This window comes from Clarias gariepinus, chromosome 18, assembly GCF_024256425.1.
Source record: "Clarias gariepinus isolate MV-2021 ecotype Netherlands chromosome 18, CGAR_prim_01v2, whole genome shotgun sequence".
Lineage (NCBI taxonomy): Eukaryota > Metazoa > Chordata > Actinopteri > Siluriformes > Clariidae > Clarias > Clarias gariepinus.
Window position 1 is genome coordinate 3,645,461 of NC_071117.1, and position 26,050 is coordinate 3,671,510.

Below are 26,050 nucleotides of genomic sequence, written 5' to 3' on the forward strand. Positions count from 1 at the left end.
ATGACGACACAACAGCCAAAGTCTTCACCGTCACCATCACTGATCTGAGACCAGAGGAAGGAGGAACTTACTGGTGTGGGGTAGATGCATGGCATGATAAATACACAGAGATTCTACTGCTTGTTAAAACAGGTGAGTGTTACACAGAGGAGAGTAAAATAATCTTACATTAATTTATTAATCATGAACATATTGTCACTGATCTTTTGTAATGTCATACAACGACTTATACTGTTTATTACGATTTACATTTAAATCTGAAAATCTACACAGCTGATATTCACTGACATCTGTTAGCTACAGGTTAGCATTAGCTTAGCCACAGGGAGCTAAAGTGTTTGTGCTAAGCTACATAAGGCAGTATGTTAGCAGGATTAGCAGTGTTATCTACATGCTAACCCAAAATATATAAGTGACATTAAAAGAGAATATTTCAGATAAGCCAGTAAAAGCTGGTGAAAAATTAGGAAAAATAAAATAATAGTTTAATATGATCAGAATGAAGATTATAAAACTTAATAACTTTCTCATGGTAACAGTTTGCTGGATTCTCCTCCTCAGCTGGAGCAAATCACTCTTTGAAACACACCTGTTCTCTGTCAGAGACTTGTTGTTGTTGTGAGGAAAAGATAAACTCCTCCCACTTTCCCGAACATTCTGTACAACACACACGCAGGGAACTCACTGAGTCTGTGTGTGTGTGTGTGTATATGTGTGTGTGTGTGTGTGTTGGGGGCGTGGCCCTGTGAGTAGATTACCCAGACTGTTCCCCTGTGAATAGTGTGTGGGCGTGTCCTGTCTCAGGTCATTATTAGATAATAAAGTGAGACAGAAAGACTGTACCTCTCCTTAGATTCATACAGATTACACAAACTTAAAATATTTATTGTTTATCTAAGTTTCTTTATTCTATTTAATCTTTTTATACACATAATTTTCATGTCGATGTGTGAAGTATCCTCTGAGTTTCAGTTTATTTTAGTGACGCGTTTCAGGATTATATTGGTGGACACTGAGACAGCGCACCCTGTTTATTTTCTTTATTTTACAGAAGCACAATGTGTACAGAAATAAAGGTAGACCCTTAACATATTTTAATGATGTACTAAACTTATCTATACAATTAAATATGATGAAGTGTTTTAAGATCCTTTAATGCTTACCAGAAAAAAATGCAAGTGATCCGTCCAGTGGAACCGCCAACCCCTAAGTGTTTAAGCACCGTGTACAATGTGGAACAGACCTTATTTATCAAGCTTATAAACTCACAGATTAATAAATGGTTTTAAAACCAATGAGGCTCATTGGTTTTAAATCTATATCATGTGAGTCTGGAATTTAAATATATACTGTTTCTTTTATCTTTCAGATAATCTCACCAGTACTGTCTCACACACCACACACACCACACACACCACATTCACTACAAACATCACGCACACCAATTCAACACACTCCATGAGTCTATCAGTACATGCTGAGAACACACACTCAACAACAGGTATGAACTTCTTTCTCGTCCTCGTCATCAAATTTCTCTGGTATCATTCATCATGTCTCGTATTTTTATTTCAGCTAATCCACTAAATGATTCTAACCACCCAAACTCCACCCCCTCATCTCAGGGTGCGTACAACATCATTTGTGTTAGAGCCTAAATTTACATTTATTTTTATGAGAAAGAACGGACAAATCAACCAAAGACAGCAAACTTACAATAGCATCATCTATGGAATATACATGTTTTATGCATCTTGCTCTGCCCTGGATTTTATTTTAACCCTTTACAAAAATGGTGTTTGTTTAGAAAACTGTTAAACAAATAGGTAAAAATATGGGATGCAATGCACAGTGCATTTTTTTATCACAATTAAATCTTTCATTTTTTTATTCAGTGTTTTTATTCACTAATTTTAATTCCTATATGACCAGATTTCTAAGTCAAGACAATCATTCCCAGTCTAAAGGCCACAAAATCAACCACATCATCTGCATCTTTAGTCTCACTTCACTTGTGCACACGCATCACTCTAAAACGTAATCATTCATGTTAAATCAAAACTATTTACTATTTAAATTTGACCCTTACATTATAATAACATTTCTCTTCCAGATTTCTCAACGTCCACCATCATCACTTCTGTATCTGTGGTTCTTGTGCTTCTTCTTATTGTCCTGTTATTTGCTGTCGCCTTTCAGAGGAAAAAGAAGACCAGAGGTACAGTACCACAAACAGACATACATGCATTGTTTGATCCATACAATCATTTATTGTCACTAAATAAAGATTTAACTTTTTGTCTTAGCCTTATTTTTTTTTTTTTGCCTGTAGAAGTTTAACATCAGTGAGCTTTTGTACACCTTTTAAAATACTCGCCACACACTTTACTAGGTACACCAGTTAAACTGCTTGTTAATGCAAATATTTAAGCAATCACAGGGCAGCAATATACTGTACATGGTCAAGACAATCTGCTAAAGTTCAAACTTAGAGCATAAGTATAGGGGCCAAAAGGTTATTTAAATGACTTTGAATTCAGCATGGTTGTTGGTGCCAGATGGGCTGGTCTGGATATTTCTGAATCTCCTGATTTACTGGGATTTTAGCACACAACCATATCAAGGGTTTAAAAAATGGACTGAAGAAAAGAAAATATCCATTAAGTACAGTTCTCTGGTTGAAAATGTCTTGTTGATGCCAGAGGTCAGAGGAGGATGGCCAGACTGGTTGACCTGATAGAAAGGCAACAGTAAGTCAAATACTGTCTCGTTACAACCAAGTTATGCTAAGGAACATCTCTGAACATGCAGCACGTCAAACCTTAAAGCAAATACCTGATCTAATGAATCTCGATTTCTGCTTCGACATTCAGATGGTCCGGTCAGAATTTGGCTTGTACATGAAATCATGGATCCATTCTGCCTTGTTTTATCCAGTGGTTAGTTGGTTGGTGGTGGTGAAATGGTGTGGGGGAGATTTTCTTGGGACACTTTGGTCCCCTTAGTACCAGTAAAGTGTGGTTTAAATGCCACAGCCTACCTGAGTATTGTTACTGACCTTTATGCTGACAGGATAATCCCCCATGTCACAAAGCTAAAATCTTCTTAAACTATTTTCTTGAACATGACAATGAGGTCATTGTACATAAACGGCCTCCGCAGTCACCAGATCTCAATCCAATAGAACAGATTTAACATATGGTGGCCATCAACTGAGTGATGTGATCATGTAACTATGGACCAAAGTCCATAAGGAATCCTTAAGGAAACAGCACCTTGTTTAATCTATGTCTTGAAAAATTAAAACAATTATGAAGGCAAAAAAAAGACAGTACTAGCATGGTGTACCTAATGAAGTGGCCAATGGGTGTAAACTAAATGATATTAGGATTGAATTGTTTTTTTTACCAACAAATAAATTGGATTATTGACTTACCCCATCCTTTCCCACATTCTTCTGTTGAACACTAATGTAGTGAGAAAGGTACATATGCTAGCATATATAAGGTACAATTGTGCCGACTCTTCTCTGGTTAGGTTAGTAATGAGAACTGTAATGAAATCAGCCAATAGGAGTCCAACATGTCACATCCATCTGCTCTCATGTGCAATCAAACCCTGAACACAGTTTATAATGGCAGTTGTGGGGCAAAATAAACATCCAACATCCTAATATTGATTCTATAGAAAGTCTTTGCCATGTGAAACTCAAACAATTGTTAAAAATAACAGCCAAAATATAAAATGTCATGTAGAGTGAAATATTCAGTGATGTGATCCACTGAGGCTATGAGCAATCAGTCTACATACTGTATGATCTGAGTTTAATTACTCAGTATTGCATGCAACATTTTATTTTCATAATTGAATTAAATGTTTTTTTTGTAACATATATAGATTATCAGTAGAATATAGTAGAATGTTAGAGTTTTGCTGGAATTTAATTAAATTTAACACCATTAATTGGTATAAAATAAATAATATAATATATCTGAATAAATCTCAAGTCTAAAGTGACACAACAGCATCTCCCCTAGCCGATAGAAATGCAGATGCAACACAGACCATTTACAAACTGTATTAATTATTGTTGTTTGTATATTTTATATTATGTGTTCAGCCTCATCTCCAACCCAACCTGCACAAAGCTCCTCAAACCACAATGTGGTGAGTTGTGTTTCTTCAAAATCGTCTTTAAATTTAACAAAACACAGAATGTTGTAGTCACATCTGATATACTGCATTAAACCAGCATCACATTAGCTGATTTTCAGTTTAAATTTATATATAGTTTGTAAAGTTAAATGTAAAGAAACTCATGACTTTGAGGTGAGAACTTGGCAGTGATCTCACATCCCACCTGTATACTGTATGTATCTGTATATGTGTATGAACTAGATTAATATCTATGTTATGGTTTATTGCAGAAGTATTAAATTCAGTTTTTTCCACAGTTATCTCCAGAAATATTTTTCATGTGAGAAAGTAATGATGCAATCAGAAATCTACAGTGTGAGATGTTTTTGGCCTGGCTGTATACTTAAAAGCTTAATTTTAACATGAATGCATTTTTATGATGTTTTTTTCTTTTCTGCTCAGGTTCCACATCCTGATTATATTTATGACGAGATTAAAGACAACATAAGTCTTACTAACACACTTTACTCCACTGCTCTGACTCCCACAAACCCCTCTGAGATTTATTCTGAACCTAAATTACCCACAATTCACTCTGATAATTCACAAGCTGTGTATACTACAGTAGATCACCCATCAGATCCTCCTGATCAGGACTTCTACTCCACAGCTCACTTACCCACAATTCCCTCTGACTCATCAGTCAGCGCTGCTCCACCATCAGGTGTGAAATCCGGTGAAAGTCTAACGTACGCAGCAGTGAGTTTTGACACAGATTCTAATGGTGCAGCTCCAGCAGTGATCTACAAACATAAGAACAACTCATGTGAATATGATACTGTTAATGACGCTGAATGTGGCTAGTTAGCATACAACAGAATGCTAATCATCATGAGTTATTTGTAATTTGTTGACCCATTATATTATTTATATGTTTTGTTCTCATATCTGTTTGGTCAGAATGTGTTAATTAAATATTTAGAACATCGGTTCTGACAATAGTGCAACAGATGAAAGATGGTTCATCTTTTATTTTAATATATTTAAATTTTTCCTTTTTTTTATTTGCTTTTTAGACTTTTTTTATTCTTATTTTATTTTACGTGTGTGTATGGCTTCTTTCACTTTTTGCTAGCAGTTACTATTTTAACATTATATTAAACTGAGAAAAAATGTGTGATTCCTATTTTACCATCCACCCAATCATTAACAACAAATAATTAATTAATAAATATCCTATTAATACTAATAAGTTATTATTAATATGATATAATGAGTACTTATACTTATTATTATGTGATGATGCCACAGATGGCAGGCTCAGCACAACGCTCGAAATATTGTAACTTACTCCAGACATTTTTTTTCCAGAGTTTTTACAAACCCAGAAAGTTTCAGAGATCCTAAATGGCAGGAGAGCAGCTCCTTGTAGGACATGGAGGAGACGCTTAGGTCACATTGTCTCTGCCTCTGGAGTAGCCACTGATCCTGAGAAAGTGTATGCAAACATCTATTCCGACAAAAAAAAAGACATTGACAAAGTCCCTCAGACCCTTTCTAGGGTTTTGTGCGTATCACTGGTTGTATGTCTAGACTTATTCTGCTATTTATACCCTCTTACTGATGTGAGGAAAGTAACAGTGACTTCAATGGGTCTGAAGCAGCCTATAATGACACATTTAGCAAATAATTCACACGTTTACAAATGCACTTGGGTTAGTCATTGTAGATGTGACTAAGTCCTATATTCTGTATGTAGAGTCAAGTCTAAAATCATGCATTTGCACATACTTCCAATAGCCAGTCGGATATTTGTTTGGATCAGTAGAAAGCCAAGAGAAGCATGCTCTCATATTTGTGAGAACATTTTTTTTTGTGCAAGATTTAGTGAAGACACAACACCCAATCATGTTTGTAACACTCATATTAATTAATTTACCAAGATTACACAAACACAGGACTTTTCTCTCAGCTGCTGGTATGAACAAAGAGAACATGTAAGACAGACAAACAACACTCAATATACCAAACCTAAATGTGTATTATATAAAAAAAAAAACTGTAGTGCATGCAATATGAATATTCCCAATTATAAACAATATTTTGGTGTATATATGAATGGATGTGTAAACGTAATACTTGTATACTGAACAAGTGTGTGCATGTAGGTGTTTGGGAGTTAAGTATCAGCCTTATGAGTTGTATCGGCTTTATGAGTCAATCTGGGAGAACGATGATAAAAAAAAAACGCTTTTCTGTGATACCGTCTTAAATCCAATTGCGTAATCCAATTTTGATTTATCTAGAGAGACTGGAAAAACATGGGTATACCTTATGTCTTTTGTATGTAAACACCAATGGAGCGTTGGCCTTCCTGCCGTATGAACTGTTTACCCTTTGAACACGTTCAGACGACTCCCATGTGTCACAATGTGTGTCAAGAGAAAGTTTGAAGAGAAAGTCTCGGGAGAGTAAAAAACCTGAACCAAAACAACTGATGGGAAAATACATCATAAAGTAACAGATTATAAAGTAAACAATGACAAAAAAATGATTGGCAGATTTATAAAAACCCATCATGTGGCTGTGCTACATGGTTACAGTACTGCTTTTAGTTTCATGATAAAAGCAGCCTGTGCCAAGAGGAATCAGAAATTACAGTTAAATAAGGTTAATGTCAAGTGAAAAGTTTCATAACTTCACTTTTCATTTGAAAAGTGAAGTTGTTCTGCTGTTTAGTGTCACTATGTTACACTCAGCGTAGTTACCGAAATCTTTGGTTTAGTTCTAATCGAGCGGCCACACATCACTTCCACATTCCCCTCGCTTTTATTACATGATTCTTATGTGAGCAATATGAAAACACAGGACACATTCAGCACCATGACTAGCTCTGTTTTGCGCATGGGGGGGATTGGTTAGGGTTAGGGGTAAGGGTTGGGGGGAGGGGGGGGATGCATAAACTCACTGTGGTTCACAGGGAATTATCATCCACTGTTATTGTTTTTTTTATAAAAGGGCCACTAAGCTTCATGACCCCAGACTGCTGTCTCTTTTTGTTTTGTCCTCTGTCGGCCCACCTCATGACTGTTTCTCCTGGATCTGCACCATCTGCACCTTTTCCTCTGGTCCTCATCTCCCCACCCTCTTCAGTGAGCAATTTATTTTCCTTTAATAAAAGAGCATTTTCCCCAGTGTTCTCACATCTCCTGCTGAAATCTTAAGTTCCTGGTATTACAGGAGATCAGAAACTACAAAACCAATGAATTTCACCACCATATGAAGTTACTTCCAAGGTTTTCGCACAATGTAAGATTTATTACAGTGATATTTTACTACAGACACCACCTTGATAAACAAACTGAGAAAATAGATATTTAATTTCAGTTTCACACCATAAGAAATGACATACTAACAGTATGAGGGTATGAGAATGATAAGCACTATTACTGTGAATCTACATCATAGTGGTGATTTTCTACTTTAGAAGAGATAACAGATATTTCCCATTTGTTTCTCCTCTGTGCCACTCACATTATGGTCCCAATGGCAGCAACAAATCAGACTCATAATGAGCACCATCACACTATGAGTCAGTACTGAAACATCAGCCTGTGAATGAGGAACATCACTTTAATGTACAGGAAGCAGCCTACTGAGCTCAGAGCTAGATATGAATATAGAGAAATGTTTTCTCATATTAGAATAATAAATATCTATGATCTAATCAAGTCTTTCTCTTCCTACTTCTCGTTTATATCACAGAAAAAAAATATATATAAAATGTTGATGATGAACAGACAGTTCAACTGAGCCAGATTATTGAAGCAGTGTGTACAATGTACCATAGGCCTGATTAATTACTTAAACAGCAAATTAATAAATATTCTGTAAACCAAATCTCTTTCTATTAATCACACGAGTGATTTCCAAACCAATGCTGATGTCAGCGGACTAATCACACCGGTGCTCACTCCACACAAATACACACTGCACAGTCGGAAAGACATATACAGGGAGTGTGTGAACCATAGCTAATAAAACATTTTATTATTATTATTGTCTGAATTATAGTAAATATAAAATAAAATAGTTATCAATGTTATAGTGGGTGTTGTAGTTCCGAAAGATTTTTGTAGTTTTACATGGAAGAAAAGTAAAATGATGAAATCAGCAGCAGTTGTGAGAAAAACATATAGATGTGTGACATGCTGCATGGCGTTATCCTAACAACTGACATACTGTTTAAAGCCCCTATAGAGCTGGATATAGATATATTTAGCTTGCAGTAAAATCCTGCCCTACTCTCACCTCTAAAGATAAAAGTGAGTGGAGGCAATTTGTGAAAGCATCAGTCCAGATAAAAATATTTAGGTATGTATAAATAACTAATGCATAAATAAATAAATATGTGATTTATAAAGCATAGGGTTAAAACAGATGTGTCTATTGTGCTTTAAAATGTCTGAAAAATATTTGAAAAAGGTTTGTGGTTGAAAAAGTTTAAATTGTAAATTTATAAAGTTGTTTTTGCCAGTGATCATTTTCTAAAAATTGTAGGAGCAGACTTTTATTATTTATTTATTTATTTATTTGTTTGTTTGTTTAAACTGGAAGCTTTGGAGCAGAAGAACAGTGAAAAAAGGGCGATGTTACAATGTGAAAAAAAGTTACAATGTAAAAAAAACGTTTAAGGTGTTTACTACAAGAGTTTCAATACGAGTGTTAGACTGTCAGCAAGATAATCTAATAGAATGCAAACATAGTAGGCTATGAGACACTGAGAGTTCAGATAGAAGTTCATTTAGTGTAATATCTCCAGGAAACGGACTTGTTAATACAGAGTGTAGCAACGTGAACAGACGGAGTCAGTCAGCTAACCCCGCTACACGTGCTTCAGTGGACTGTTGCTTATCTGGAGATACGGGACAACTTTGTGGATGTGATCAACAGCTGACACTCACTGTGTGTACAGAAATAATTAGATAAGTTGGGGAATCCCCAAACAGGGAACTAAGTTGATGCTTGTTTTATCTTGGTTTGTTTCTCTTTGAAATGAAATGATTGTTGAATTTTTGGTCTCTGCGACCCCAAGCACTTAATCAGGCCTCATTTATTTAGACATTAAGCTAATTAGAAAAAGAAAGCCAATTAAGTTATTTTATATGAAAGCAAACACTGTTGTGACTCTAAAGTTTGAGTGCACATAGCTGTTTTATTCTGTTCTTGTACTGAACAAAAATATAAACGCAACACTTTTGTTTTTGCTCCCATTTTTAATGAGATGAACTCAAAGATCTAAAACGTTTTCTACATAAACAAAATATCCATATCTCTCAAATATTGTTCACAAACCTGTCAAAATCCGTTACGATGAAGAACTGGAGTCAAGTCAAGACCCCGATGAGGACGACGAGCATGCAGATGAACTTCCCTGAGACTGTTTGACAGTTTGTGCAGAAATCCTTTGGTTATGCACTCCGATTGTTTCAGCAGCTGTCCGAGTGGCTGGTCTCAGACGATCATGGAGGTGTGCTGAATGTGGAGGACCTGGGCTGGTGTGGTTACACGTCGTTTGCGGTTGTGAGGCTGGTTGGATGTACTGACAAATCCCCTGAAACGCCTTTGGAGACGGCTTATGGTAGAGAAATGAACATTCAATTCACGAGCAACAGCTCTGGTGGACATTCCTGCTGTCAGCATGCCAATTGCACGCTCCCTCAAAACTTGCGACATCTGTGGCATTGTGCTGTGTGATTTAACTGAACCTTTCAAAGTGGCCTTTTACAGGTGGCCAGTCTAAGGCACACCTGTGCAAAAATCATGCTGTCTAATCAGCATCTTGATATGGCACACCTGTGAGGTGGGATGGAGTATCTCTGCAAAGGAGAAGTGCTCACTATCACAGATTTTGACAGATTTGTGAACAATATTTGAAGGATATGGTTATTTTGTGTATGTAGAAAATGTTTTAGATCTTTGAGTTCATCTCATTAAAAATGGGAGCAAAAACAAAAGTGTTGCGTTTATATTTTTGTTCAGTATATAATATTATACTTTAGCTTAAGAGGTAAGGTTGTTATATTGACCCAAGTCTTATAATATAGGAATAAATGAATACACTGGGTTATCATAAAAGTAGATTAGAATAAAATGACTCAGGGCACCTTTCTACATACATTAAGAGTAAATAGCCTACATTCAATTCAATTCAATTCAATTTTATTTATATAGCGCTTTTAACAATGGTCATTGTCCCAAAGCAGCTTCACAAAAAAAAAAATTAAAGATTTTTTTTTTTTTTTTAGAAAAGAAAAGAAAATATTTGGAAGTGTGTATGTGTGAGAAAAATGTGTCTAGATAATAATGAAATGAATGAATGATGAATGAAATGTCTCTGATGAGCAAGCCAAGGGTGACGGCGACAGTGGCAAGGAAAAACTCCCTGAGATGGCAATAGGAAGAAACCTTGAGAGGAACCAGACTCAACAGGGAACCCATCCTCATCTGGGTGATAACAGATAGAAATAACATCAAGTGTGTTGTGCAGGTGAAAGTTCAATATATCAGAAGTTGTGTAGATTCAGTTCAGCAGTAGGTGCAGAGGGCAGATGGGGTCAGATCACTGGAAGCACAGGAGCAGGATGTGTAGCTCCAGCCATCATAAAGCAGAATCTAGCTGGAGCAGGTCCTTCTCAAGATGCCTTAGAAACCTCGCAGGGTTGGCCTTTGTCTACTGAAGCTGGCACAATCTCCAGATGCCTCGGGATGGGTAGAAAAGTACAGAACAGATGGAGAGAATTAGCGTAGTTGCCATTCAGGATAGGTGTACTGGAGTATGAGGTTATGGGATGAGTTACGCGTATGCCAGATTAAAGAGATGCGTCTTGAGCCTACTTTTGAATTGGGAAACCGTGTCTGCTCCCCAAACAGTGTCTGGAAGGTTATTCCAAAGCTTTGGAGCCAAATATGAAAATGCCCTGCCCCCTTTTGTAGATTTTAAAATTCTGGGGATTACCAGAAGTCCGGAGTTTTGTGATCTTAAGGGACGTGGTGGATTATAGCGTATTAAAAGACTGGTTAGGTATGAGGGAGCTAAACCATTTAAAGCCTTGTATGTAAGTAGTACTATTTTGTATTTAATTCTAAATTGAACAGGTAGCCAGTGCAGGGATGATAATACAGGTGTTATATGATCATATTTTCTGGATCTAGTGAGAACCCTGGCGGCTGCATTTTGGACTAACTGTATCTTGTTTATTGAGGATGCAGGACAACCACCTAGTAATGCATTACAATAGTCCAGTCTGGAGGTCATGAATGCGTGAACTAGCTTTTCTGCATCAGATACGGATAGGATACTCCTAAGTTTGGCAATATTTCTAAGATGGAAAAAGGCTGTTTTTGTGATATTGGAAATATGATTTTCAAAAGACAAGTTACTGTCTAATATCACGCCCAGGTCTTTTACTGTTGAGCTAGTAGTAACAGTACATCCTTCTAAACGCAGGCTGAATTGTGAAAGCTGTTGTGTGCTGGTTTTTGGGCCGATGAGCAATATCTCTGTCTTATCTGAATTTAGTAAAAGAAAGTTATTGGTCATCCAATCTTTTATGTCCTGGACACACTCTGTTAATCTAGACAACTTGGGTATTTCATCTGGTTTTGTTGAGATGTATAATTGGGTATCATCAGCATAACAATGGAAACTAATCCCATGCCTTCTAATGATGTTTCCCAGGGGAAGCATGTAAATTGAGAACAGGAGAGGTCCTAAAACTGACCCTTGTGGGACCCCATATTTCACTGGCATTACATCAGACGGTACTCCATTTAGATCTACAAAATGGTATCGATCAGACAGGTATGATCTAAACCATTTTAATGCCTGCCCCTGAATACCTATATGATTTTGTAGGCGGTCTATGAGAATATTATGATCTATGGTGTCGAATGCAGCACTTAGATCAAGTAAGACTAGTATTGAGATGCAGCCTTGGTCTGAAGCTAAAAACAAGTCGTTTGCAATCTTAACTAGTGCAGTTTCTGTACTATGATGGGGCCTGAAACCTGACTGAAATTCTTCTAGGATGTTGTTTTCCTGCAAGAATGTGCATATTTGAGCTGATACTACTTTTTCTAATATTTTTGATATGAACGGAAGGTTTGAAATCGGTCTATAATTTGTTATTTCATTCGCGTCCAAATTAGATTTTTTAAGAAGCGGCTTAATAACTGCCAGCTTCAAAGGTTTAGGGACGTGACCTAGATATAATGAAGAATTAATAATGTTTAGAAGTGGCTCTCCAACTGTAAGCATCACTTCTTTTAAAAATCTGGTTGGTATTGGGTCTAACAGGCACGTTGTTGATTTAGCTGAGGTGATAAGTTTATACAGCTCTTCCTGTCCCATACCTGTAAAGCACTGAAAATCTAAATGTGAAGCTCTAGGCTGAACTAGATCATGAGATGCTATTAGAGGTTGAACCTCTGTTATTTTCTTCCTTATGCTATCGATTTTTTCATTGAAGAAGTCCATAAAATCTTCACTACTAAAATGTTGTGGAGTACTCTCTGCAGGCATCTTAGGTTTTGTTAGGCAGGCTACTGTACTAAATAAGAACTTGGGATTGTTTTGGTTTCTTGCTATCAGTTGGCTAAGATGCTTGGTCCTAGCGGTTTTTAGAGCCCGTCTATAGCTGCACATACTGTCTTTAAACGCAATTCGAAAAACTTCTAATTTAGTTTTTCTCCATTTTCGCTCAAGGTTACGGGTTGCTCTCTTTAGGGCGCGAGTATAACTATTGTACCAAGGAGCAAGTGTTTTATCTCTGACTTTTTTTAATCTGAAGGGAGCAACAGTGTCTAATGTACTGGTAAAAATAGTACCCATGCTGCTGGTCACTTCGTCTAGATCATCTGCATTTAGGGGTCTAATAAGAATTTGGGACAGATCCGGTAGATTACTTGTGAATCTGTCTTTAGTAGTCGGATTCATATTTCTAACAAATCGATAACGTGGAGAGACACAGCTAATCTGTTCTACGAGTAGAGTATATATCAGGAGGTGATGATCTGTGATATCATCACTTTGAGTTAAAATCTCTATATTAGTGACATCTATACCATGAGATATAATTAAATCTAGTGTATGATTACAGCGGTGAGTTGATCTATTTATATTTTGTTTAACCCCAAAGGAATTTAGTAAGTCCATAAATGCGAGGGCTAAAGTGTCGTTAGCATCATCTACATGAATGTTAAAGTCACCTACTATCAACACTTTGTCAGAGTTAACAATTAGGTCTGATAGCAGATGTCCAAATTCTTTAAGAAAATCGGCATATGGCCCTGGGGGTCTGTACACGGTGGCCAGAGTAAAATATAGCGCGGGTTTATGTATTTTATTAAGTGCAACATTAATGACGAGCACTTCAAATGAGTTAAACCTGGGCCTTGTTTTCTGAGTAACAGTGAGTACATCTTTGTAGATAGTGGCGACACCACCACCGCGACCAATTAGACGGGGCTCGTGCTTATAAAAATATCCTGACGGAGTAGACTCATTCAGACCAATATATTCATTTGGTTTAAGCCAGGTTTCAGTGAGGCAGAGTGCGTCAAGGCAATAATCTGATACCATTTCATTAACAATAAGTGCTTTAGGCGTAAGGGATCTAATGTTGAGAAGTCCAAACTTTAGAGGTAGACTTCGATTACTTATTTGGCCTTTTTCTGGTTTAATGGTTACCAGATTGTTTCGGCTGGATTTAACGAATTTATTCTTTTTTCTCACTATTCGAGGAACAGACACAGTTTCTATAGTACAAGCTATGTGTGTGCGTCTACTAGTATGGTGAGTTGTATTGTGGCTGATATCTAAAGAATCTAAAGAATCTGAGGTATGACTTACCGCAAGTCAGATGGTTCGTAATGTCCTGGAGATGTTGTCAGAGAGGACCGCTGCTCCAGCTCTGCTAGGGTGCAGGCCATCTGTGCGGTAGAGCCTAGGACGCTCCCAGAAAACATTACAGTTATTAACAAAGGGTAATCTCTGTTGTTGACACCAAGATTGTAACCATTCATTGAAGGCAAATAATCTACTGAACCTCTCGATTCCTCTCTGAAATGTCGGAAGTGGTCCAGATACGACAATCTTTGTCGTGGGTGATGTGCTGCGGACCTTCTCGACCAGGCTCGTGAAGTCCTTCTTTAGGATCTCCGTCTGCCTCAGCCTGATGTCGTTGGTGCCAGCATGAAGAACCACAGCTCGAATGTTCTTCCTCAGGGCCGCAGGCACCTGTGCAGCAACATCAATGACACGTGCACCAGGTAAACAGCGTGTGTACGCCTTACCTTTAGCTGTGGTAGCACGCACGTGCCGGACAATGGAGTCTCCGATGACCAGCGCGTCGTGTGCCGTCTCACGGAGAGGAGCGAAGCGGTTTCGGGTTGAGATCTCGAAGACGGGTGGTGGCGGAGGAGGAGAGGTCCTCGCCCGGGGCTTGGCGCACGTCTTCCGCTGCTGCAGTTTCCAGGCCTCGTGGTATCCCGGCGCCGGGGTGAAGGAAACCTGGGCGGGCTGCGTCCTCGGTGCGTTGGACCTGGGCAGAGAAGCACGTGGAGTAGAGGTTGACGGAGAATTCTCATGCCGAGAATTTACCTGGGACAGGTGAGCGTCGGTCCGCGACAATTCCAGCGTGGCTTTCCGCTGCATATGCATGATCTGCTGTGCTTTAAGAGGAGGGTTTAATCTTCACTGTTACTAAAACAAAACCTACAGCATGTTTGTTATTAGACCAGTTACATTCAGCACCACTTTGCAAATGTCAGAAACATTTTAATATGACTAAACTTGCATTTTCCTTTGTGCTTAATAAAACATCTGATTAAACATCTTTATAAATCTGTGTCCATGTAAACAGTCAAGCTGTAATCTTTAATCATAATCATTTCAATATGGCTAAAGAAATAACGTCTGTGTAAATGTATGTAGTGACAGGAAGCTGTTCATGTGAGGTTTATGATTTAACACCTCACCTCAGTTACACTACAGTTAATCCTGTAGTACATCTAGTTCGAATCCAAGGACTGCTCATATACAAAAGTAAATACGCTGCAGACGATGACATGCACAACCCTGGATATTGAAGTCACAAAATCAGAATCCATTAGCTCAAATGCAGTCCCTGGTCTCAAAGAGCCCTCCATGGGTTACTCATGACAACCCTTCACAAGTAAGGATAAAACATGTATAAATTTATTTAAGTGTTTTTAGCAGCCGAGCTCGAAACTTCACACAGACACTGAGTAGTTTCCTGTCACTGGCTCAAAAGTGGAAGTGGATGATACTTTCTGCTGAGACCACATAAACAGAGTAGTCACAGAGACAGAACCACAGACTGTCGACTCTACTGCCAAACCACATCCCACCATGCTTCTTTGCTAAAGTTTCCATGGCAACAACACTAATGTGCCCTTGTAGGCTCTTAAACACAAATACTGTAGCCCATGAAATATCTACACTATATTAGTTATATTCTATCTTAAATATCACTGAACAGGATACATTTTACAAAATTACTGCAAATTAACACTCATGTCTGCTGAAAACAAGAATCTGTCACGTTCGGAGTGTAATGGCTGGTGTAAAACGCCGTGGGCGGAGAGAGCAGGCATAGAGGTTGTGTAACCAAAAAGAGTTTTTAATAAACAGTAAACACAAAAGTATAAATAAAAACTCAACAAACAAGATGCATTCCAAGATGGCGCTGGTGAGGTCGGCTGCCGTCACGACTGCTCCGACCACCTTTTTGTAAACTAACTTAAAGACCACCTGTTCTTTAAGTTAGTTTACAGCGTTTTAAAACCAACAAAATTACCACCATGGAGTACATTAGTTATGATGGAGACACTCTTGTTTCTATTGGTGTACAATGTACTCACAATTCGACGTTTTTAACTCCAGATCCGAGCTGGCCGAGTGAGATCCTGAGGGACAACAAAGGACGCGACGCGAAGCGTCGGCCCCTGAGGGAAACGAGCCGGCGTCAGGAACAGGCCGAGAGCCCGTGCACACCGCACACCTCTGCCTAGCATCCTGCTCGCCAACGTCCAGTCACGGGAAAACAAGCTCGATGACCTTAGGGCCAGGATAAAGTTCCAGAGAGACATTCGGGACTGCAATCTCCTCTGCTTCACCGAGACATGGCTGAACCCAGCGGTGCCGGACCACGCCATCCAGCCATCGAGTTCTTCTCGGTTCACCGCATGGACAGGACACGGGACTCGGGGAAGTCAAGGGGAGGCGGCATGTGTTTAATGGTGAACAGCAGCTGGTGCAACAGCGCGAGCGTTGTTCCTCTCACACGCTCCTGCACACCAAATCTGGAACTACTGTCCATCATGTGTCGTCCTTTTTATCTACCTCGGGAGTTTACATCGGTCATAATCAGTGCAGTTTATATTCCACCACAAGCAGACACGAACACTGCCTTATGCGAGCTGCATGAGGCACTCGCACAACAACAAACACAACACCGGGACGCTGCGCTTATTGTGGCGGCGGACTTTAACAGTGCCAACCTCAAACGCACAGCGCTGAACTTTTATCAGCACATCACCTGCCCCACCAGGGGCGAAAGGACACTGGACCACTGCTATACAACTGTCAAGGACGGCTACAAGGCACAATCTTGTCCATCGTTTGGTAAATACGACCACGCCGCCATCTTCCTCATGCCAAAATACAAACAAAGGCTGAAACAGGAAGTTCCGGTTCAAAGGGAGGTCGCGCGCTGGACGGACCAATCGGTGGCCACGTTACAGGACGCACTCGATGATGCAGACTGGGACATGTTCAGAAACAGCTCCGATGACGTCAGCGTGTTTACGGAAGCGGTTGTGGGATTCATTGGGAAACTAGCGGATGATACCATGGAAAAAAAGACTATTAAAACGTTTCCCAACCAGAAGCCGTGGGTGGATAAAACCATCCGCGATGCTCTGAGATCTCGCACCACTGCCTACAACACGGGACTCGTGTCGGGGGACATGGAACCGTACAAGGCTGCGTCATACAGCATCCGGAAGGCGGTGAAAGAGGCGAAGCAGCGCTACGGGAGGAAACTAGAGTCACAGCTCCAACAGAGTGACTCAAGGAGCCTGTGGCAGGGATTAAGGACAATTACGGATTATAAAGCACCAACATCCGGTATGATGAACGCAGACGTGACTGGCAGACGAGATGAACACTTTCTATGCTCGCTTCGAGGCTGCAGCTAAAGACGCTAGCGATGCTAATGCTAGCGGCGCTAACGGCTGCAGACAGGAAGTCACTGCCAGCACCGGAAGCGCGTTCATCATCACAGAGCATGACGTTAGGAGATCCTTCAAGAGAGTGAACACCAGGAAAGCAGCAGGACCGGACGACATCTCAGGCCGTATTCTCAGAGCCTGCGCAGACCAGCTAGCACCTGTGTTCACAGAGATATTCAATATCTCTTTATCTCAGTCGGTGATCCCCCACATGCTTCAAAGAGTCCATCATTGTTCCTGTCCCAAAGAAACCTGTGAAAATGCTCTTCATCGACTACAGTTCTGCATTTAATACCATAATTCCCTCCACACTTACCACCGAGCTGGAGCACCTGGGACTCAGTTCATCAACGTGTCAGTGGATCTCCAATTTTCTGACTGGCAGACCACAGGCAGTAAGGATGGGTGGACATGTCTCAGCCTCCCTTACTCTCAGCACTGGAGCCCCCCAGGGTTGTGTTCTGAGCCCCCTGCTGTACTCTCTGTACACCCTGTACATCAAGTTTGCTGACGACACTGTTGTGGTGGGCCTGATCACGAACAACGATGAGACGGCCTACCTGGAGGAGGTTGGAAATCTGAAAAACTGGTGCCAGAGGAACAATCTCCTCCTGAACGTCAGTAAGACAAAGGAGCTGATAGTGGACTTCAGTACAAAGCAGGTGAGGAACTACCAGACCCCCGTCATCAACAGAAGCCCAGTGGAGAGAGTGGACAGCTTCAGATACCTCGGTGTTCACATCACGCAGGACCTGGCATGGTCCCGTCACATCAACACCGTGGTAAAAAAGGCCCGGCAGCGTCTCTACCACCTCAGACGCTTGAGAGACTTTAGACTGCCCTCCAAGGTGCTCAGGAATTTCTACTCCTGCACCATAGAGAGCATCCTGACGGGAAATATCACGACCTGGTTCGGGAACAGCACCATGCAGGACAGACGAGCTCTACAGAGGGTGGTGCGATCAGCTGAGCGCATCATCCGCATCGAGCTCCCTGACCTGCACTCGATCTACAGCAAGCGGTGCTTGACCAAGGCCAGGAAGATCATGAAGGATCTTAGCCACCCCAACAACGGACTGTTTACTCTGTTGCGGTCTGGGAAGCGATTCCGCTCCCTGAAGGCCGACACAGAGAGACTGAGGAGGAGCTTCTTCCAGCAGGTGATAAGGTCTCTGATCCACAACCACACCACTATGCAGGACTAACACAATCTTGTTATAATTGATCAATCAATCAATCTTTTTACATCCATGGACACTATGGACAATTACACGCACACCTACCTTTACAACTACACTACATGTTTACGTTTACACCCTGGACCAGTGCACAAAGACACTTTAATAACCTTTGCACAAAGACACTTTGTTCTATGCATATTTGCACACCCAGTACAGTATATTTCAATTTGTACAGTATATTTCTCAGTACAGTATATTTCAATTTTCTACAGTACATTTCTATTTTTATGTACATCATATTTCTATTTTTAGTTCTATTTTTCCTAGCATATTTCTATTTTTAGTTCTATTTTTCCTAGTTTAATTAAATTTTTCTATCGTATTTCTTTTATTCATATTTATTTCTTATTTGTAAACTTTAATTCTCTTTTAGGGTCAATGGCAGTCGTATAAGCATTTCACTACATTTCGTACTGTGTATGACTGTGTACAGATCTGGCCTTTAAAAACGCACGTTTTCGGAGTGGCAAGCTGTGAAAATGCCCTTTAATACCTGTAGGGGGCAGTCGTGTTTCAGTCTAAAGTATTGTGTGTCTACTGAAGCCGAAAAATGTTATGTCTCTTAGGCACCCATTGACGGCAAGCGTCACAGCTCATAAACGTGTCAAGCTCAAACTGATATGTATTTATTCTTCATTTTCATTCAGAATTATTATTATTAGTAGTAGTAGTTAGAGTAGTAGCCTTTCATTTGAAGCACATGTAGATAATATTACCAGGATAGCATTCTTTCACCTCAGAAATATTGCCAGGATAAGAAATTTATTGTCGCTAAACGATGCAGAAAAACTAGTTCATGCTTTTATCACCTCTAGGTTGGACTATTGTAATGCCTTACTGTCTGGTTGTTCAGCTAGATGCATAAATAAGCTTCAGCTAGTCCAGAATGCAGCAGCGAGAGTCCTCACTAGAACCAGAAGATATGAGCACATCACCCCTATCTTATCTTCACTCCATTGGCTCCCTGTGAAATTTCGCATTGATTTTTAAAATACTACTCTTGACATATAAAGCATTAAATGGTCCCGCGCTGCAGTACCAGAGCGAACTGCTAGTGTCTTACGATCCGCCACGCCTACTTCGATCAAAGGATGCAGGCTGCTTGTCAGTACCGCGTATTATGAAAAATACAGCTGGGGGCAGAGCTTTTTCTTACTAAGCCCCAAAATTATGGAATAGTCTTCCAAATAGTGTTCGGGACTCAGACACAGTCTCAGTGTTTAAGTCCAGGCTAAAAACCTATTTATTTAGCCAAGCATTTTTATAAATAGATTTGCCTTAGGTAAAGGAGCAGATCTGGGGGACTTATGGACGTAGAGTATTATGGTGAACTGGTATGTTTGGATGCTGTCTTCCTCACTCTCATTGATCACTCAGGTTTGCTGACGGTGAGGTGATTGTTTGCTTTACATGTCAGGAAGCCCTCATGTCTGTGTTTCCTTCTGGCTCTCACTTTTAGTTATGCTGTCATAGTTAGTCCTGCCGGAGTCTCTGCTTGCACTCTACAGTTAATATACATTCACATTATACATTGTGTGACTGACCATATCTAACTGCCATCTCTCCTCTTCTTCCCTCCCCCCCCCTCTTTCTCTTTCTTCTCTCCTCCTGTCTCCCCCTTTCACTCTTTCTCTCTCTCTGTTGAGCTACACATGTCGTTCCTGAGCTGCCAGTGATCCAGACTCCCACTGCTCTCCGGACCTGTCTGACCCATCCTGATGCCCCGCTTCTGGCTGAAGATCTCGTCACATGGATGCCCCGTGTGTCTCTCTGGGATGCGTCTGGTGTCTGGGGATGATTCTCTCTACCTAGAAAATGGTTCTGGCCTTGACTGGTGTTGGCAACTGTTTCTCTGGGGACTTGACAGTTCGATAGTTCAGGACTGGAACTTCCTACAAGTCTAACTGGGTCTTCAATAACTACCTGGACTCCATATTAACATCAGCTATTATAGCTGAACTGCCTCCCACCCTACACACTGTATAAATGCAGATAATTTACTGCTTTCTGTTGCACCCAAATGAGGATGGGTTCCCTGTTGAGTCTGGTTCCTCTCAAGGTTTCTTCCTATTACCATCTCAGGGAGTTTTTCCTTGCCACTGTCGCCCTCGGCTTGCTCACCAGGGACAAACTGACCATTTTTGATTCATACAAATTCACATTTCATACAAACTTAAATAATTCTTTTGACTGTGTAAAGCTGCTTTGCGGCAATGAAAATTGCTAAAAGCGCTATACAAATAAAATTGAATTGAATTGAATTGTTCTCCGAATTTATTATTATTATTATTATTATTATTGTAACGCACCCCTGCGTGGGCAAAAGGACTACAAAGATGTATGACGTTAGCCTATAACAGTATTGTTTTTATGCGCTTTAAACGCAGACGGGTACTGGTGACTCAGTGGTAGGTGATTCGCCTGCCATGCGGGAGACCCAGGTTCGATTCCCAGCCAGTGCTCAAAATGCCGGTGCTATTTGCTAAAATGCCACGATATAGCCATTACATTATCAAGTTATGCTTCAGTACTAAATGCATGTTTGCAATTGAGAATTTATTTTTGCTTAAGCTATGAAACACATTAGCACTCACCTCACAGTTGCTATAATTTAATGATCATAAGCAAAAAGTGTAAAACAAAGGATTCACATTTATTACATTTTCACCCAGAGCGGGATTCGAACCAGGGTCTGGACAATTTTATAGGATATACGGATATTATTTAAGCAATGCCACACCACGTGGAAAGCGACAAAAATGCTTCAATTTCATTGGCTGTTACTGAGTCTCAGCTATTCACGACTGGGCCCCCACGGAACACAGAATCCCCGGGCTTTGACTGCGCTTTCTCCATTCGTTATTACAGGGGCGGACTGGGACCAAAAAGTGGCCCTGGACTTCCTGGCCCACAGCAGCTCACACCATAATACATTGGCTCATTAATGTAGAGATACATTTTTAACACCAGTTACTAGTATAAAAATATAACAATACAGAAATCAATGCTATTTAAACATGTTATTTGAAGTATCACTGAACATATATTGGGTCAAAGAAACGAAAAAAAAAAAAAAGAACAACAAGACAAACATATAAATCTATAAAGACAATATTTTAAAAGGAATGGCAATAAAACTGAACAGGTAAGCTGAAATAAAATCAGTAGCAGCAGTAGCTCACGCTAGTAAACTAGTTACTTATTTTAATTATTATGGTAGTCAATATTAACATGAAATAATGCTGAGAAACATTATTTCAATTAATATTGACCACCATCATAATAAGTAGCACAAGTTAGTGCTGCTACTAATTTTATTCTGTTTGATTGCCATTCTTTTTACTTGGCTCTGGTAGATCAGGGGAGACGTGTTGGTCATCATCAGCATGTATTATGATGTGGGATGTGGTGCGCTGCTGGATCCAGCCTCACTGTCCCTGACCTGTTATAGGCAGAATCTGTTCATTTGAAGCATTTCACAGCATTTTCCTCTAAAGCTTTTTCTTATTTTCGCGTAACCTTTTCTTCTTCCTGCTTTTCATTCATGGAAATTATTATTAATTTGCCTAGAAAATTCGCTGCATCGAGAAAGGATCAATATCTAAAAATTTAAAGATGCCCACATGTGTGGACAAAGAATACAAAAGTGTATAATCTTTATTAAAGTTAATCTATTACAATATTGTTTCCAATGCTGAAGCAAATATGATTTTGTTTTAGTCTATTCATTGAATACAACGCGACAGCGCGCTCCGAGGTGAAGCGCACCCACAGTTACTGTAATCCCCCATCTCACCTTTACAACAGGTGTGAAGTCACCAAACCGGTTTCGCTGCTGGGGGAATTCACAGAATTGGGGGTTTTAAAACAAATTAACAAGACCGAGCAGACTTCAGACAGGGGGTTTGGTTGGTTAGAAGTGGCACTGATGGGGGGCGGGAGGGAGTCTCGCCCGCGGAGCAATTCAGTGTAGAACCGCCACTGCCTATTTTCCACCACATCACGTACTTCCCTGATCTCGGACTAAACTCCGCGCTTTGCTTTTATAATGTGGAGCAAGCCCGAGATCATATTAACGTAGCATTCATCATTCAAAGTTATTCATATCAGTGTATAGTAAGTGTGATTTGAAAAGTGCTATAACTCCACCTGCTACAGTTTCAGCCCAGTGGAACAATCTGACTACACGTGAAGTGCCATGAAAAAGTATTTGCCCCTTCCTATTTTTTTTTTTGCATATTTGTCACACTTGTATAGGTGGAATTTCACCTAAACACTTTAGGTGAGAACGTATAGGTTAATATGTATATGTGAGAACAGCTGATTCACACTTGGGGAGACACTAAAGAGGAGGATTTTAATTTAGACTATAAAAAAATTAACCTGCGTCTATTTTTAGGCGTGCCAGCTGCCACTTTTTAGTCTTATAATGCCCACATGACATGCTGGTACAGAGCTGGACATAGCTTATCCATGCCAATGATCCCGGGTTTGCACCCTGCGCTATAAAATACGAGTACGACAGCCATCCGCGGACAGCAGCTCCTGCCTCCGTCCGCTTGCGCTTGCTCTTCTTTAAAGTCCCTGGGGCGCGTTCCATTTGCCCCGTTTGCAGGCCGCACTTCCGCGTTGTGTGCGCGCGTCTCACTCACACCACGTAGTAAAATCCACTGTAAACCAACAAACCGAGTATTTTATACCGCGGATTGGAAGCCCGTGATCTTTAGCAAGGAGAGCTCTTCTTCACTATTCGTGCCTAATTCTGCAGCCCTGCTTCTTCGCATATCTGAAGGAGAGGCCGCCTAACTAGTGAGCGAGAAGCGATATTGATTTGGGCGCACGCCGTGACAGGCTGAAAAAAAACTATTGTCCTCAAAAATGTAACAGATGAGGACTCTGATTAATGTGCAAAAACTATATAATAAAACTATATAAGACTACTTGCCTTTATAAGACTCAACTTTTATTTAAGCGCACTCACAATAACGAAAAAACGTGATTTTATAAATGTTTAAAAGCAAATAAGCTGCGCTGTTTTGGTAAACTTAAGCGCGTCAGAAAATGAACGCAAGCGTTTTTTTAAATGGTCAGAGTCAGTCTGCTTGCTGTTTTCCCGACGCGTTCATAATCATTAGTCTACTTCTGGCGGTGCGCTCTGGAAAACTTGCTGATTTAAAGCGCTGATTAAAACTATGGAGTAAATTAAAGAGGAGAATCACGATGCCGAATTGAAGTCCTGAGCCCAAACCTCATTTAAATTAAATTAAATACTATAAGTAAAAAAAAAAAACCAATAGCCCACATTTAGAAACCGTTTATAAATTCTTTTCGACATGAGTTGGCCCGGTGTTATGCGCAGAGCGCCGGGAGATTTCCTGAAGCTCCGAAATCACTGGGGCATTTTTTCTAAATAAATGCTATCGTTAATAACTGATGGAGGTTTTGGGCTGTATACGCACATTTTTGAGGGGTTTAAAACTAATTAGTCAAAGCAGACCTACATGAAAGGTGAGAAGTGAGTAACTGCGCGCGCTGTCGCGGTGTATATACTGTACAACATGCGTTTATCAACCTTTTGATAAAAACGCTGCCTTTTGTAAAGTGAAAGTACTTTACAAAAGACAAACTGCTTTATTTTAGTCATGAATTCACAATCACATCACATTCCAGCTATTATTTCCAGCCGTGGTTAAATAATGGATGAAATAATTATTAAATGCTGGACACAAACAGCAAATATGATGATTATTATAAAAAGCCCGAAGTAGTTTGTGGTCATAAGATAATATTTACTTAATAATATAATATATATAGTTCATTCATGTCTTCTGATGATGTCGACACATTTTTTACGTTTTAAATAAGATATGTTGGCATATTCACGAATCAGGACATTCGCATAGTTAAGACTATCAGATAGCCTACTATCAGGAAATTATATTAATTTCAACACCATGTAAACCGAGACATTGCCATGTCTTTCACTGTTTTGTCCCTGTTAAAACATTACAAAAAATATATAAGAAACTTATTAGGAATTTTAAAGCACGAATTTGGGCATCTCATTTCATCATTATGAAAAAAATATGAAGCACATATACACACATTTATCATGAAAGATCTGTTGTAAAGCAAAATAAAATTCATGTTTGCTTCAGCATTGGGAACAATATTGTTTTAGACTAAGTAATTATACACAGTTTTTCGTTGTACAGTACTTGGTCCGGCGTTTAAATAAAGTCCTTCCATGCGGATATTCAGTGAAGCACAACACATTTATTTAAATTTCTGAATGTTGCTTACGGCAAGTCGCGGCGCGCCGCGCGCTAAATTGAGGCATCCCGCGGGAAAACACGCGCAGTCTTAATGGCCACATCTGTATGTGACAAATAAAATTTGAATTTGAATTGAATTTGAAAAGAAACAACCAAACTCAAACAATAACTTTGTGCTAACAGGGGCTCTCTAGCAAGACACAGGCAGAGGGACGAAGAACACACATCCTGTGGCGAAACACAGGCAGAGGGACGAAGAACACACATCCTGTGGCGAAACACAGGCAGAGGGACGAAGAACACACATCCTGTGGCGAGACACAGGCAGAGGGACGAAGAACACACACCCTGTGGCGAGACACAGGCAGAGGGACAAAGAAAACACACCCCGTGGCGAGACACAGGCAGAGGGACAAAGAAAACACACCCCGTGGCGAGACACAGGCAGAGGGACGAAGAACACACATCCTGTGGCGAGACACAGGCAGAGGGACGAAGAACACACACCCTGTGGCGAGACACAGGCAGAGGGACGAAGAACACACACCCTGTGGCGAGACACAGGCAGAGGGACGAAGAAAACAAACCCTGTGGCGAGACACAGGCAGAGGGACGAAGAAAACAAACCCTGTGGCGAGACACAGGCAGAGGGACGAAGAAAACAAACCCTGTGGCGAGACACAGGCAGAGGGACGAAGAAAACACACCCCGTGGCGAGACACAGGCAGAGGGACAAAGAAAACACACCCCGTGGCGAGACACAGGCAGAGGGACAAAGAAAACACACCCCGTGGCGAGACACAGGCAGAGGGACAAAGAAAACACACCCCGTGGCGAGACACAGGCAGAGGGACAAAGAACACACACCCTGTGGCGAGACACAGGCAGAAGGAGGACAAACACGTAACGGGACACACAAACTATGCGTGGAGCTGAAACTGGACACGAGAGAGAGACACGTAGAGACTAGAGAGAGAGACACGTAGAGACTAGAGAGAGAAACACGTAGAGACTAGAGAGAGAGACGGGACTAGGGCTAAAGACATGGCTTTTAGCTAAACATGGTTAAGATTGCTCTTA

At 40.3% G+C, this 26,050-nt stretch overlaps 1 protein-coding gene across 2 annotated transcripts in view; it reads left to right on the plus strand.

Annotated features, from left to right (window-relative positions):
- Positions 1 to 26,050, plus strand: part of LOC128506183 (CMRF35-like molecule 1) — a 34,593-nt gene that overhangs the window by 914 nt on the left and 7,629 nt on the right. The window contains exons 3-8 of one of the 2 annotated variants that reach the window (XM_053476509.1): positions 16 to 132; positions 1,370 to 1,501; positions 1,576 to 1,626; positions 2,114 to 2,218; positions 4,121 to 4,167; positions 4,600 to 5,315. In XM_053476509.1, the coding sequence (XP_053332484.1) occupies positions 16 to 132; positions 1,370 to 1,501; positions 1,576 to 1,626; positions 2,114 to 2,218; positions 4,121 to 4,167; positions 4,600 to 5,001 (854 nt within the window). In that variant the 3' untranslated portion in view covers positions 5,002 to 5,315. Of the gene's footprint in view, positions 1 to 15; positions 133 to 1,369; positions 1,502 to 1,575; positions 1,627 to 2,113; positions 2,219 to 4,120; positions 4,168 to 4,599; positions 5,316 to 26,050 lie in introns of those variants that run through there. The other variant, XR_008355691.1, reaches the window with a different exon arrangement.